The sequence below is a fragment of the Fusarium oxysporum genome, chromosome 10 (assembly GCF_000149955.1).
Source record: "Fusarium oxysporum f. sp. lycopersici 4287 chromosome 10, whole genome shotgun sequence".
Taxonomy (NCBI): domain Eukaryota; kingdom Fungi; phylum Ascomycota; class Sordariomycetes; order Hypocreales; family Nectriaceae; genus Fusarium; species Fusarium oxysporum.
The window spans coordinates 811,234-825,525 of NC_030995.1; the positions used below are offsets into that span (position 1 = coordinate 811,234).

The 14,292-nt window shown below is 47.0% G+C and overlaps 8 protein-coding genes across 9 annotated transcripts; 4 read left to right on the forward strand and 4 right to left on the reverse strand.

The window, feature by feature from the left end:
• Window positions 1-416: 416 nt before the first annotated feature.
• On the reverse strand, window positions 417-2,557 carry FOXG_13858 (uncharacterized protein; the record flags this gene model as incomplete). The annotated part of the gene is made up of 4 exons (XM_018393883.1): window positions 2,140-2,557; window positions 1,576-2,089; window positions 791-1,530; window positions 417-743 (listed from the first exon to the last, which is right to left on the reverse strand). The coding sequence occupies exons 1-4, from the start codon at window positions 2,374-2,376 to the stop codon at window positions 417-419; spliced, it is 1,818 nt and encodes a 605-aa protein (XP_018253247.1). The 5' UTR covers window positions 2,377-2,557.
• A 329-nt stretch (window positions 2,558-2,886) lies between these two features.
• Window positions 2,887-4,006, reverse strand: FOXG_13859 (L-fuculose-phosphate aldolase; the record flags this gene model as incomplete). The annotated part of the gene is made up of 2 exons (XM_018393884.1): window positions 3,578-4,006; window positions 2,887-3,530 (listed from the first exon to the last, which is right to left on the reverse strand). The coding sequence occupies exons 1-2, from the start codon at window positions 3,792-3,794 to the stop codon at window positions 2,887-2,889; spliced, it is 861 nt and encodes a 286-aa protein (XP_018253248.1). The 5' UTR covers window positions 3,795-4,006.
• A 316-nt stretch (window positions 4,007-4,322) lies between these two features.
• On the forward strand, window positions 4,323-5,645 carry FOXG_13860 (uncharacterized protein). Its single transcript, XM_018393885.1, has 3 exons — window positions 4,323-4,911; window positions 4,970-5,146; window positions 5,211-5,645. The coding sequence occupies exons 1-3, from the start codon at window positions 4,546-4,548 to the stop codon at window positions 5,562-5,564; spliced, it is 897 nt and encodes a 298-aa protein (XP_018253249.1). The 5' UTR covers window positions 4,323-4,545; the 3' UTR covers window positions 5,565-5,645.
• A 107-nt stretch (window positions 5,646-5,752) lies between these two features.
• On the reverse strand, window positions 5,753-6,640 carry FOXG_21275 (uncharacterized protein). The gene has a single exon (XM_018401598.1). It carries the CDS (start codon window positions 6,575-6,577, stop codon window positions 5,891-5,893), a length of 687 nt encoding a protein of 228 aa, XP_018253250.1. The 5' UTR covers window positions 6,578-6,640; the 3' UTR covers window positions 5,753-5,890.
• Window positions 6,641-7,296: 656 nt separating this feature from the next.
• FOXG_13861 (uncharacterized protein) lies at window positions 7,297-8,739 on the forward strand (the record flags this gene model as incomplete). Its single annotated transcript, XM_018393886.1, has 1 exon — window positions 7,297-8,739. The coding sequence occupies one exon, from the start codon at window positions 7,297-7,299 to the stop codon at window positions 8,737-8,739; it is 1,443 nt and encodes a 480-aa protein (XP_018253251.1).
• A 27-nt stretch (window positions 8,740-8,766) lies between these two features.
• On the reverse strand, window positions 8,767-9,122 carry FOXG_21276 (uncharacterized protein; the record flags this gene model as incomplete). The annotated part of the gene is made up of 1 exon (XM_018401599.1): window positions 8,767-9,122. A coding segment is annotated over one exon (307 nt), but the record flags the coding sequence as incomplete, so codon positions are not given.
• A 454-nt stretch (window positions 9,123-9,576) lies between these two features.
• On the forward strand, window positions 9,577-11,368 carry FOXG_13862 (uncharacterized protein). The gene is made up of 2 exons (XM_018393887.1): window positions 9,577-9,851; window positions 9,901-11,368. The coding sequence occupies exons 1-2, from the start codon at window positions 9,809-9,811 to the stop codon at window positions 11,109-11,111; spliced, it is 1,254 nt and encodes a 417-aa protein (XP_018253253.1). The 5' UTR covers window positions 9,577-9,808; the 3' UTR covers window positions 11,112-11,368.
• A 175-nt stretch (window positions 11,369-11,543) lies between these two features.
• Window positions 11,544-14,266, forward strand: FOXG_13863 (uncharacterized protein). 2 transcript variants are annotated; one of them, XM_018393888.1, is made up of 3 exons: window positions 11,544-11,841; window positions 11,896-12,683; window positions 12,734-14,266. In XM_018393888.1, exons 1-3 carry the CDS (start codon window positions 11,670-11,672, stop codon window positions 13,343-13,345), a joined length of 1,572 nt encoding a protein of 523 aa, XP_018253254.1. In that variant the 5' UTR covers window positions 11,544-11,669; the 3' UTR covers window positions 13,346-14,266. The 2 variants fall into 2 exon arrangements, with proteins under 2 accessions (XP_018253254.1, XP_018253255.1); XM_018393889.1 differs by having other exon boundaries at window positions 11,544-12,683.
• Window positions 14,267-14,292: the final 26 nt, after the last annotated feature.

The following is a 14,292-nucleotide window of genomic DNA, read 5'->3' on the forward strand; positions in this document are numbered from 1 at the left end:
CCAACACCACACGCTCATCTCAACCGTTGCTACTCACTTAATCATACTCTCATCGAAAGTTATATAAGTTTCGATATATCTACTTAAAAGGGCATGGTACTCATCCTACAGTTGAAAGCAGATATTGACCAATCTTGACAGGGCTTCATACACTCATCTCACAAGCCAATCAACGCCTCACCTGAGGAGAGCATTCTGACACTCAGCAATAGTGCAATCATCACGGTTCCAGTATTTCGTGTATGAAATGTGCCAATGTCAATGCGATGAAGCCTTGCGCCTGGCCTTTCCTCGCCTCGACGGTGGACAATGTTCTTCTTCACAGTTCTTCTCAACCTACCTTAGAGTGCACCCCAAGTTTAACGCAGGTGAATCACGATAACTCCCTCCATGGTTCGCCTGAATGCAAATAGCTTCTAGTTTCCAAAAACCGTCAAAGCATGCTCCGCCATCCACTCCATGCCCCCAGCTCTCCAATCATCAACCTCAATATGCGTTCCATTGATGTTGAAGACCACACCTTTCCCATTGGGCCCATCAGACAGTTCATAGGTAGGCCACTTGTTACCATTGAATAGTTCCGGCCCAGAATCGCCATTCGGATCAAGGTCATTGATGAAGTTGATCCAAGCAGTACTGATCGTCTTGGACATGGCTTTAGCATCGGCTGGATATGTTCCATTACCTCCAAATGGATTAGGCTCATATCCATCACCATTGGTGTTAAGAAACACAAAAGCGACCTGAAAAGGTTAGATGTTTCTCACTGATATAGATTCCATGGTCTTACTTCTTGGAAATGTCCCACTCCAGCCTCCGGTGGCTGTCCGTTCGGCCTGATATTGAAGCGATATACATAGCTGGGTACGCCATGCTTTGCCCAAGCCTTGTTCGCACGACGTCGTTGGTACTGCATGACATAGTCTCCGAATATTGCGTTATCTCGACGATACTGAAGTCCAAATTCCTCAGCGTACCCATCACCTGGTTGAATAACGTGTGGCCAGGTCTCCAAGGACGGGATTCCGATGCTTTGGTTGTTGGGATAGCGCTCCAGCAGCTCATCGACGAGTCCGTCTCGGATCTTTCCAGTAGTCTTCTCAACTCCGTATGGAATCATCATGACCTTGATCCCTGCTCTTAAATCATCATCGTCGTCAACACGCCTAAAACCAAAAGATGTCCCTTCATCTGTATTCGCTCCTATAAGAATTGGTATTTTGAGGAAACGCCCACTGGCCAATTGGTTCGTAGTATAATCCGCAAAGAAGTCACCATCCAAGACAGGAGCCCAACTTTGGCCACCGCTGGATCGCAAAGCTAAGTCAATCTCCTCAGAAGGCACCCTGCGTAGGCAGTCTAGAGTCGAGTCTGACCCCGCCAGCTTCTTACATGATGGAACAGCCCTGACAAAAGAGTCGTAAGTACCCTGTGGACGCTCAGTCGCATTGAAGCCACCTGGGTATCGGCCAAGGGGTGCGCCAAACCCGGACTCCCCAATAGCCCCCCTGAAGAGACCATCGTCTCGTCCTTACATGGTCAGAGATGATTCAAGGTTAGGCGGCTTGTACATACCATTAAACGCGAACACTTGAGCAGCAACACTTTCGGCGCCAGAGCTCTCCCCAAAAATGGTGACTTTGTTGGGATCGCCCCCGAATACCGCGATGTTCTCGTTGATCCAACTGAGTGCAAGTCTTTGATCACGAAACCCAAGATTCGCAACACCTTCTTTGATGGCCTCTTTACCCATGAGGAACCCGAATGCCGAAAGACGATAATTGAGGCTGACTCCAATGACTGGCTTCCCCAGTGCAACACTTTGCTCAACAATGAAGGAAAGGTTGTATCGCGGGTCCGCAGCACCACCCATCCATAGACCACCTCCATGAATCCAAGCAGCGACTGGAAGACCATGGTTGTGAAGGCCTGCAGGTCGCACTATATTTAGATACAGACAATCTTCGGACTGCTCGAAGCCATCTTGATCCCATCCGTAGCCGTAACAATGAACCGGATACTCATGTGCTGTTCGGATACCGTCCCATGTTGTATTGAGTCCTTGGGCTATGGAGAAACGCACTGGTGGCTGCACAGGAATTAGCCGGCCGTGGCAACGAGGATCAATTCGGGAGGTACCTGAGCAAATGGCACACCAAGGAAGTAGTCTTGGTCATATTGAGAATTATATACTCCAGAGTATGTGCCGTTTCTGACCGTAACGAGAGGAGCAGATGTTGTCTGTGGTGGAGGATACAATAGGGCTTGCGGCAGACTAAGAAGGGCCCTGCCAGCGTCGATAAGAGACATGTTACCGACGAAGGGCATCATAGCAACTGAGTAGAGACTAAGATGATAGGTATTTCTATCATTCATAAAGGAAATCCAGGTTCGTATAGGCCAGATCTCTATTGACGCATACAGAAGTCTCCGAAGATCAGGACAAGGTGGTGTAAGCCGAGTTGGTGATACAGTGGGCTCAAAGAGGCCAACGGTGACTCACTAAATGATAGTCAGACTCTTTTCTCGTATTTAGTTTCAGCCTTCCGATTACTTCTTGGGTACCTTTTGAAGTTAAATGGCTTGCCAAGCAGTAACGCCGATTACAGGTGTTGGCCAAAGAAGATTGGTATCGGACAGAAAACACCACCTGATGAAAGGGAGGTTGAGAGCCAGTCGCTTACGGGGGCCTTTGGCGCTTTATAGTGTCATAGGCTGTAGGTAATCATACAGTTAGGTACTGCCGGAGTATTTAGCCATAGGGCCGTCTGCCCGGAGACAAATTAGAGAAATGGTCAAGATATTGTTCCAATGCCCAGCATATCGTCAGAGGTTCAAGTTTTGTTCAATTGACAGCATTTTTTCATTCTGCGACAATATGTTTCCTTATTGCAAAAAGTCGCCCTTCGACTCCTTGAGGAGCATCTGATACTCGGGCTCAAACTGCATATACATCGCCTCAGGACTCCCTGTGTTGTCTTTCGTATATTGCGCCTCCTCATCACTCACGATAGTCTTCTTGAGCTGAGATCCGTTAGGAGCCACGGCAGCTTCTACAAGCAATTGTGCCTGACAAGTTCGTTCCAAAGCGATGAAGAACGCTGCTGCTTCACCAATCGTACCACCCGAAGTAAGAAGGCCGTGGTTCTGCAAAATGATGTTCTTCTTGGTGGCTCCAAGAGCATCAGCAAGCCTATTGCCTTCTTCCTTGGCGAAAACGACTCCCCCAAAATTGGCATAGACTGCGAGATCGTTGTAGAACATACAGCTGTCTTGATTGATCATCTCGATGGGCTTGCCGAAGGTTGACCAGGCGCGGCCGTAGGGACTGTGAAGGTGACAAGCGGCGTTGATATCTGGACGGCGTTTGTGAATTGCAGCGTGAATGATGAAACCAGCTGTGTTAACCGGCTTCTCTGCACCCCCGATACGATTGCCATTCTCATCAATGTGGACCATATCAGAGACGGTCAATAATCCGAAGTGAACGCCGTATGGATTGATCCAGAAGGTATCTGGATCAACAGGATCTACCCATGTTAGTCTGACAGTAAAATATCAAGACGTTGCTGCAAACCTCTCAAACTAATATGGCCACTACTTCCATCAGCATACCCAAGTTTGGCAAACACACGAAATGCTGCAGCCATTTGCCCCAGCTGCCATTGTCTTGTAGCTTCTTTGGTGGAAAACTCTGGAATCTTGTAAATGCGTTTCACTTTGCCATCTTGGGCTTTTGCTGTGTTTAGGATGGATTGGCCTGTTGGGCTAGCTGTGGTGGCAGATGGCGACATTTTCACTGACTAGAAATAATAATGAGTCGAACAGTCGATCATGAGACTTATAATAGAGGCAGATTGATCTTAATTATATCTGTACTGATGCGGGGTTGATCGCCAGTGATGCTTGATGGCGAATTGATATGCTTCATGATTGGTGGTTGATGAATTGATGAATTGGTTATCCGACCATTGGGTTCAAGTTAAAGATTCTGACGAGATATCCTATTGATCACAACAGCCAACAGCAATGCCCAGAAAATATGGCTTTTTTCTCATTTTCTTCTCGTTCAATTCCGCTATCATGCCACATGCAATTTCTTACGAAACAAACTTACACCAAGCTTCAGCATATCAACATAGAAGGCACCCGCGGGATGCGAATATTTGTAATCCAGCGGAAAATGATCGTCAACATGGTCAGATTATGCTTATCCGAGATCCACAAAGCCAAGTTTTTAGAAGACGGTCTTTCGGTATTTCGGACTCTGAAGGTCCGCCTGTATTGCTGAGCGGACTTTCGAGCTTCAAATTATCTAACATATTGCCAAGACGCGGATGATCATGGCGCTCCTTCAGACTATGTTGCGCCGCAAGTCCGCTTCAATATTTGTCATCTGACATGGATCTCATACTTGACGTGGAGGTGATTGAAATTGTGTATAAAGTCTTGATGTCTGTTGAAGAGTTGAAATTATCATCATAAGTCAAGCTTCAGATTCACAGACTCTAGTTTACAACTCAACTCCACCAACTCTCCGCCAGTATGTCTCGTCATATCACTGTCATCCCTGCCTCAACCAAGGCTGGTCGAGAGACCATCCGTACTCTTCTAGAGTCTGAGAGCAAACCGACTATTCGTGCAGTCTACCGAGACACTTCCAAAGCCCCTCCTGAGTTTCTCAAGCATTCGAATTTCGAAGCTGTCAAGGGCGACATTGGAGACGGTGACAGCCTTGATTTTACAGGCTCAAACACAGTCTTTTACATCCCACCTCCTACCTACGATGGGACTGACACCGGTGATTGGGCAACTCGAGCTGGTACCAATGTAAAGAAAGCTCTCGAGAAGGCAAATATCCAGAGACTTTTGATCCTTTCTGCTATCGGAGCTCATAACTCAAGTGGCATTGTATGTCTCCTATTCATTTTGAAAATTTCAGCAGAAAACTAACAACAATTCTTTTTAGGGAGTCCTCAGGGTAAACTACATTTCTGATGAACTTCTCAAGGACTCTGTTCCAGAAGTCTCGATAGTCAGGCCTACCTACTTCCATGAGGACTGGGCTCATCTCCTCGATGCCGCAAAGGAGGAGAACCCAACTATTTACTCCTGGGTCACACCCATCGACTACAAGATCCCCATGGTATGCAAAACCTTCAAAGCCTTCAAGAAAGATGAAGGAAAATCATACTAACTTATACTCCAAGGTCGGGCTCAAGGACGTAGCCGAAAACTGCGCCGACGCCCTCTTAGCCGAGACAGCCAAGCCCAGCCCTCACTATTTCAAAGTTTTTGGCCCAAGAGCTTACGGTTCTCTTGATCTGAAGGAGGCAGTCGAAGAAATCACAGGCAAGAAATATGAGCTGAAGCTTGTTGAGAAGGACCAGCTACTTGACTACTGGAAGCAAATTGTTCCTGAATTTTATGCTGAAGAGTTCAAGGAGATGACGACCTGCGGCTTGGCGGACGGCATCATTGCAAAGAACTTCGTGTATGATGAGAATACCGTGAGGGGAAAGGTGGAATTGGTTGATGCTCTGCGCAGCTTGTATAAGAAATAGGGACACCTCTGAAGAAGAGAGGGACGAAGACTACCGTACTGTAGGTTCATAGCTTCAAAACAACTATCATCTTATTGCATATGTTTATTAATTGTGATTTACCACCAACCTCCCACAGGAGGCAAGATTCAAACCCTTCACGAGATGAATCCTGCCTTTATAAGTTGACATGCTCATAAAATACTGCAAGGTTTAAAGGATAAGTTTAAAACTAAGGCTAAACTTAGTCTGTTTCGATGTAACTCTAGAAAACTTTAAAATAATATTTTTGATATTAATAAACAGGCTGAATTTCTAAATGCTTTGCTGTTCCTTCCTAGAAACCCTTAAAGTACGCCCGCAACCATATGAATGAACCCAATTATTACAGCCACAGCCAATATCCTCGACATAGGCATCCCGTTTATCGCCCCGTTACTTCGTGGATTCAAATCCTTTGCACACTGTTTTATACAAGCATATGCCTTAGTTCCAATCGGCCCATCCTCCTCATCTTTTGTAGTGTAATAAGTCTCTTGGCAAGTCCTAGCACATCCAAAAGCCCAACAAGAAACTTCCTCTGCATCAATATGGCTCCTCCCGTCCAACTCCTTCTGACTCCAAGTTGCATTCGCTCCAACAAGGGTAGTCCTACTGCTATAAGAAAAGCCCATACTTCTTGGGGCGCCTTTCTTCAGAAAAGCAGTTGAGATGCGGATTCGTGATTGGTTGGGTGCTGCGTCTGCAGGAATGGTGATGTTGACTTGTGTCACGTCTATGTCTACTTCTTTTGCGAGCCAACATACTGGCCCTGTGCCCCATCCTGGTGGTGTCAACGCGAGATAGACGCGGTAGGCGTTTGCCCTCTTGCGGACTTCTGAGTCTGGTCCGATTCTTTGCTCAATTTTGAGGTCGTAGAGTTTGTCTGCTTCAAAGGGGTAAGGGAGGCTGATTGCAGGTGTAGCGTTAACAGTTGGGAGGGCCGCCAAAAGAGTGAAGGCAATCACTCGTAAAAGGAATGATATTAGCTCCATCGCAAAACTTAAAGACAGTGGCGTGAAGAAAAGCCCGGTAAGGCTGGAGAGATGATCGTGAAGAAGGGAAATGAGTGAGATTCAAATTAGATTGTGCTTTGGCTGACAAAATCATCAAACAGGGGCTCCGTGTCCACCACGCCAAACCTGTCTGGGCAGTCTTGTCATTCTTCGAGACTATAGCCGATATGAGACATCTTAATCCGAATATGAGATGACACACAATCAAATACTGCTACTGTTTACAAAAGGTCTCCTACCTATAATATTCAAGGTCAGAATCGTGATGCTTTGATATGTTTGTCCTTATTAGGTTGCTATTCGCATACCAACTTTCAGACACAAATCAACGACCAATTCACCATGTGAAAGCAAAGAACTTATGAAATCAACGTTAACAGAGATCACCAGAGGCACCTCAAGTCTAGGCGCCGATGAAGCATTCAATATACCAAGGGACAAACAAAGGCAAATGCAATTAGGACATTGAGTCATTCGGGCTGATGCCTGGCCTTGCTCTATAAATCTTCAAACACGTTCTTTTAAAGATTAAGTTGTTACAACATCAAGGCTTTCTGGGTCTGGTCCTCTCAGATGCCATCATCAACACCACAAGTTTCACCTGAATCCTATCTAGTCAGCAAAACGACCAGTCGTCCTTCTTACAGTCCTCTCTACCAGAATACCTGCATATTTCTGGAGCCCACTAAGCGAGCAACATGGCCAACTCGGCAGACCGAGTCTTCCATACTTTGGAACTCGCTCAGCAAATCGTCTTTGAGTTGAAACTCAAGGATTTCTTCAGAGCATTATCGATCACAAAAAGACTATGGGAAAGCCAGGTACCAAACCACGTTTGGGAAGAACATCTTATGCGTCTTGGATACCCACTTCAAGCTATTCGACAAACCTCTCATTCCCTGAAGACTTGTTATACGAGAATATCTCAAGCTGCCGATGCCATCAGTCACGGAGCCAGCCCCAGATCAAACCTCATAAGGTTGGAAAATGAACTTGGAGGGAATTACACATATGAATACCACTATGATGGCGATATGGCAGCGCCACTCATCATTCAATCCTCTTCGCCAGACAAAGCGGGGGACAAGTGCAACATTTTTGCGATAGATCTCGAAGATCCACGTCTCTTATTCACAGACGTAGAGAATTTTCCGAAAGATGTAGTGCTCAGTGGCACTGCTCTTCTGGGCATAGATTACAGCGTTGACGACATAGATTCACCTCCCGTTGTTCTATACAGTCTGGATGACTGGTCCCTTATAACCAAGTTTACAAACACCCATCTCGGCAACGGTGAGATGATTATCTGGTTCAGAGACTACCAAATCTATAAGAATTTTATCTTAATTTCTTACATTATGTTTAACCAGACAGAGGGTGTGATCCAGACTTGGTTCGATATTTGGGACGTTCAAGGAACGAAGCGTGGAGAAATCATTGTCGCTAAACAAGGATTTGCAGACGATCCGTTCCATTCTAATGCCGACAGTCACTACTTGACGATACTTAGCAACCCCTGGTTCGAAGATGGCCAACAAACTATCCAAACATGGGACTTGGAACGGATGGAGTTGACATATGAATGCACCATCTCCCAAGCAGACATGGATGAAGATCATTCCTGCCACACAAAAAATGGCATTGTGTATATTTGTGACGGCTCAGGGAGAATTTCTGAATACTGGGCTGTTGATGGCAGACCTATTTCCAGGAAAATGGCAGACATGGAATGGAACTCGGATCGCTCGAGAAAGTTTTCAGATGGCAGCAGGATTGTATGGGCCAAGTGGCTTACACTGTATACGAATGAGGGAGATGTAGTGCAGCGCTTCAAGGTGAAGCAGGGAAAAGGGTACTGCCTCGAAGCTGGCATACTTTTTGACAGATTCATCTTCAGCATCTCTTGGCGCGAGAAGTCGAAACATGCCACCCTGATGGTTTATTCGAAGACGGGAAAGAAATTGACATCGAGTCGTGTAGCTGTAAGAGGGCGCTGCTTGAGGTGGTTCATTGACATTGCGGGACGCCTGGTTTTAATCTGGGACACATGTACATGCATGGAAATTGTAGACTTCCGTGGACTTCTGCAACGAAGAAGAGACAGCCAGAGATATTCATATGTCGAGAGTTATGAGAATTAGATAATCATCAGTATACACATCTTTCATGACGTTTCTAAGAATGGATGAAGAGAAGTTCAATGAGCCCAAGTATGACTTACTCATATGATATTTTCTTATTTTTCCCCCGAGACTGTATAACAGCCGTCAGCCAGTCCACGAATCCGTTAACAACTCGTTCTGACACACACGGGAATACCTGGATTAGAGGTTGAGAGCTGACTATCGAAGCAACACAGCTTTCGGAGATAAAATAAAACCCTCGTACCCGAGTTTCCATAGCAGACCGAGACTTTGAAGGCCGTTTACTCCGTACTTGATGTTGGTTGACCGTTGACTGAGACAGACCAGGGTCGGACATTTGCTTCAATCCCCATCTCCGATAATCCAACCTCCAAATCATGTCAGCACTAACACTGTGAAAGTGCGCAATTCATGGACGATGAGAAAGATGTCACCTATTTTTATCAATTTTCTTATCTAACCGTCCCTCAGGGTGCCAGAGCCCTTGAGACCGTAGCGGCCAAGACGAACCAGCCAATGAACCTATTAAATCCATCCTTAAATTACCATAACCTTGGTCAAGTATTTTATTTGTCATGAATGATTGATGAAGCCCTCTCATAAACGGAAATGCCATTCGAGCTGAAGCGCTAAAAGCATAGCCCCAGCCCATCAAAACGTGGCACTGAGCCCTGTCATCATCGTCACTGCTGATAAAAAACGGCGTTTGCGGGAGTTTACCGCTAGAGTGCAACGTAGTTTCGGCTAGCAACTGCGTGATAAGCTGGCTGTCATTTTAGTCGTAGCGCAATTCATAGCTTCAATAGCAAACCCAATTGATGAGGCGTCGCAGAGGCTAAACTTAGGGACCGGTTTGACCGTCGGAGTGTAATCTAAACGCTGAATCTCCGGTTGGGAGCTCGAATTAGTAGGCATTGTGTTAATGTTAACCAAGCCTCTATGATGAGGCGGCTCTTAAGTTGGACTATTTAAATGCTAAGACACCCATCAACATGAAGGTATTCAATAGACGGACAGGAACTCGAACAATACATTCACATACTATTAACTCGATACACACTGAACAATGGGAAACCGCAAGATTGCGATCATTGGTGCAGGTCCAGCTGGTAAAGCTCTTCAGCCAACTACTCAATAGCATCCATTAACAAACTCTAGGTTGTTTACTAGCAAGACTGCTACATCTTGCAGGCACAGAAGTCACAGTTTTTGAAGGGGAAGCCCATCCAAACTTCCGATCCCAAGGCGGTACCCTCGATCTTCACACAGCAACTGGACTTGCAGCTCTCAAAGAAGCCCAAATCTTTGACGAATTCCTGAAGCATGCCCGCTACGACGGCCAATATATGGCAATTGTTGATAAGGACCTTGGATACCACCTCGTTCGAAACGCAGACGGCAAATACAACAAGATTGAAGAGCGTCCTGAAATCGACCGTTCCAAGCTCCGTGAAATATTGGCCCAGTCACTTCCCGAGGGCATTATCAAATGGGGCCACCATCTCAAGAGGGTCGAAGGCCGAACACTCTTCTTCAATCACACAACAGTCGAAGGCTTCGACCTCATCGTTGGCGCCGACGGTGCCTGGAGCAAGGTCCGAAAGGAGATCGACCCAAGCCTAATCCCCGAGTTTGCAGGAATTGCCATGCACGAGCTTGAAGTCACAGACGCTGAGAATAGAGCTCCTGATTTGACCAAGCTGGTCAATCGTGGCAGCGTCTTTGCAAGCACAGATGGCAACCGAACAACGATCCAACAGATGGGCGATGGTAGTCTCAACATCTACTGTGGCTATGCCACCGACAATGAAGACTGGGCAAAGCCCGAGAATTGCGGCTTCGATCCTTACAACCTGAAAGAGACCACTGACGCATTGCTCAGCACCAAGTACAAGGACTGGGACCCTCGGCTGAAGCAAGCACTAGAGTTGGCTGACGGACGATGCACTCCACGCTCTCTCTACATGCTTCCCATCGGTACCAAATGGGAACATAAGCAGGGCCTAACTCTGATCGGCGACGCGGCACATCTCATGACACCTTATGCCGGCGAAGGTGTCAACCAAGCTCTCGACGATGCAATGCACCTTGCAAAGGCCATTAACGGAGCTGCGAACAAAGATGATGCGGCACTTGACAAGGCGATCAAGGCTTTCGAGAAGGATATGTTTGCTCGAATTCTTCCCATTCAGGAACTTACCTGGGGATTGTTGCAAGATTGGATGCATACACCTGGAGCTCCCAAGACGGTCATGGCCAAGTCTATGAGCAGACATATAAAGCATCGACTTCCATTGGTGCTCCAGCCTTTGGGTTTGGCGGCTGTGCACGGGTATTACTTTCTGAAGAACAAGAATCTCATTAGTTGAGCGCAGATTGGAAGCGGTTGAATGTGGATGATATCAAGGGCGAATTAATTAGAATGTTGATCGAAGTGCTGGAAACATGGATGCCGGAGCTATCGGTACTTAATATTAGCGGATGTTAGAGAGTTACTTTATTTACATGGAATTTCTTGAGGATGCCAGAAATGCACAGACAACTCTCAGCTCCATGTCCTTCAACTGTAGATAACGAAGGTTAACAATCGGTGATCAACTGAGTTTATGATGATACTTTAAGCAGATTTGAGCAGTCTCTTCATCATCGTCCTAAAGCTTAGGCCTAAGTTTAGACTTGAATTGTAAGAATTATTAGACTTTTTGAAGACGTTGAGCTTTTCTTGAACCCCCCGGCGCTTAATGTAACACCTTGACATCTTTGACTCGGCGAGAACCCCATGTGACCAGGGATGCTGATCAGCCATCATAAGGACCCCAGATCCACGACTCTCACTTCTTTAGTTCCTCATGACCACCAACCACAGCCTCATGGAATCGTGTTAACGTTGCTCAAACAATTAACACGGCACCTCCCAACGCAACAGAATGGATAGCTCTCAAGCGCCGCTGATTGCGGGCCACAGCGACGAAGAAGAGCTTGAATATGATGTTGCTCAAGGGTCTCCCGCCGAAGCCGGCAAGACAGAGGGTGGAATGCCCAGCTTGTTTGTCCTAGCCTTGACGTTTGCTGCTGGCATCAGCGGCCTCCTTTTCGGGTGTAAGACTCTACTAAATGGTGTTTTGGCCTCAAAATCGCGCTGACAACAATTAGATGACACAGGTGTTGTTTCCGCAACCCTTGTATCAATAGGCACGTCCCTCTCGAGCCGCGAATTGACCTCGATGGACAAATCGATCATTACATCCTCCACGTCGCTATTCGCACTTATAATCTCGCCCTTCTCATCCGTCCTCGCCGACCGACTCGGTCGTAAACATGTTATCCTCTACGCCGACATCCTCTTTATAGCTGGCGCACTTCTGCAAGCATGGTCTTCTACGGTCCCAATCATGGTCGCTGGGCGGTGTATCATCGGTGCGGGAGTTGGCGCAGCCAGTTTCGTAGTGCCGCTCTATATAGCTGAGGTGGCACCCGCTGCGCATCGTGGACGATTGGTAACGCTAAACATCATGTTCATTACGTTGGGCCAGGTTATCGCATACATCGTCGGTTGGGCCTTTTCGACCTACGGTCACGCGGAGACAGGATGGCGGTGGATGGTCGGTCTAGGTGCTCTGCCTGCCATTGTCCAGGGGAGCATGATTGCTTTCATGCCTGAGACACCTCGATGGTTGGTCAAGGTCGGCAGGTCTGGGACGGCAAAGGAGGTTATTCGACGAGTCAATGGCGATACATTGCAGCACAATGCGGATGTCATTATTAAAGAGATCGAGCTGGAAGTGCGGGACGAGTACGAGGCACAACGCTTGCGAGATCTCCGAGCATCTGGCCGTTGGAAGTGGCTCGGCGGATGGGAGCTTTTGATCAGTGAAGGGAGAAACCGAAGAGCTTTGGCTATTGCTTGTCTGCTTCAGGGTCTACAGCAACTCTGCGGTTTCGTAAGTTATCATGTGAGCCACGAATATGATAAGAAGCTAACAGTCTACAGAATTCACTTATGTACTTCTCCGCAACTATCTTCACAGTCATTGGGTTTCAAAGCCCAACGCTTACCTCTATGGTAGTCGCCGTTACAAACTTCCTCGGCACAGTTGCTGCGCTCGGACTTGTTGATCGCATAGGCCGAAGGAGAGTGCTCCTGTATTCGATCCCATTCATGATCGCTGGCTTGCTGCTGTCTGCGTATGGCTTCTCGTTCCTGTCATTGGCAGCAGGAGTCAACACTACGCCAGATGAGCCACCCGCCACATCAGGACACGAGATGGCTGCTCTTACCATCCTCGTGAGTATCATGGTCTATGTGGCAGCATATGCGCTCGGTCTTGGAAACGTGCCATGGATGCAAAGCGAGCTGTTCCCTCTGGCTGTTCGCTCGCTTGGCAGTGGAGTTGCAACATCGACAAGCTGGGCAGCCAACTTTGTCATTGGGTTGACCTTCCTACCATTGATGGATCTGCTGAGCCCATCTTGGACATTTGTGTTATATGCTTGTATCTGTGGTGTTGGATACTTTTTGGTCTGGCGCATTTATCCTGAGACGGCGGGGTTGAGTCTCGAAGAAGCGACAGCTTTGCTCGACGATGGTTGGGGCGTTCGATGATATATCCCGAAATAGAACATAAATATTATGACATTAGATGTTTCTGTTATCCTTTCTTAGCATTGGCATTACACGAAAGCCTTATCTCAAGTCTTGGCCGTATGGTCGAGAGCCTTCGGTGGGTAGCGAGCGGAATATCATGAAGAAAACAATGCGGCTTATTTGCGGTAAACCGCGGCTCGTTGTGAGTGACAAGGGAAAGTGAAGGAAAAAAGGCCATCAAAAAGCGAATAGCGAGAAGGAATCGCTTACGCCGAACATGTTACATCACCTTGCATTGTCCAAGCTTTTCCAGAAGCTCAAAGGTGGAACCACTACAGGAGACGACTCGGCCGGTTCCCTCCATTGGCTGTTGATTCAATGGTATGCGCGAGGGAGCGAAGTGCATATGCAGTCTTGGTAAGATAACGGGATCTGAAAGCTGCTGAATAAAGCATGTGCATGATCGTCGTCTGTTAGACGCTGACACCGCAATTCTCGCATCTCACAATTTTCGGTGAAATACAGTTCATAAACTCAGAGGCATTCAAATAAACGAGTTGGTCAATGCTACAAGGAATCTGAAAATACAACCATTCAAAAGTATCGGATCTCTGTAAGGTAACATAGGGGAACCAGTGGGGCGGGAGCATTTTGGGAACCTTTGAAGCCCAACAATGGAGCTGATTATGAAGAACAAGATTGGAATTTACGATAGATTGGTATCCATCCACGGGATCTCGGCCCCGTTGGCTTGAGACACGGCCGAATGTTTGCTTACCGAGATGATCCGCAGAGAAAAGAGTCATAACACGGGTTTTCTGAATAATCAACGTGCATCAGCTAGAGAATCAGAACGGATATAGTATACTTTTATCGGATATATGACCCCTTGTTGCAGCTCGGGCCTTGTCCCGGCGCCGGTGCCGAGCGTGGATGCCGAAGACAAGTGGGCCTCTTCCGAGTGA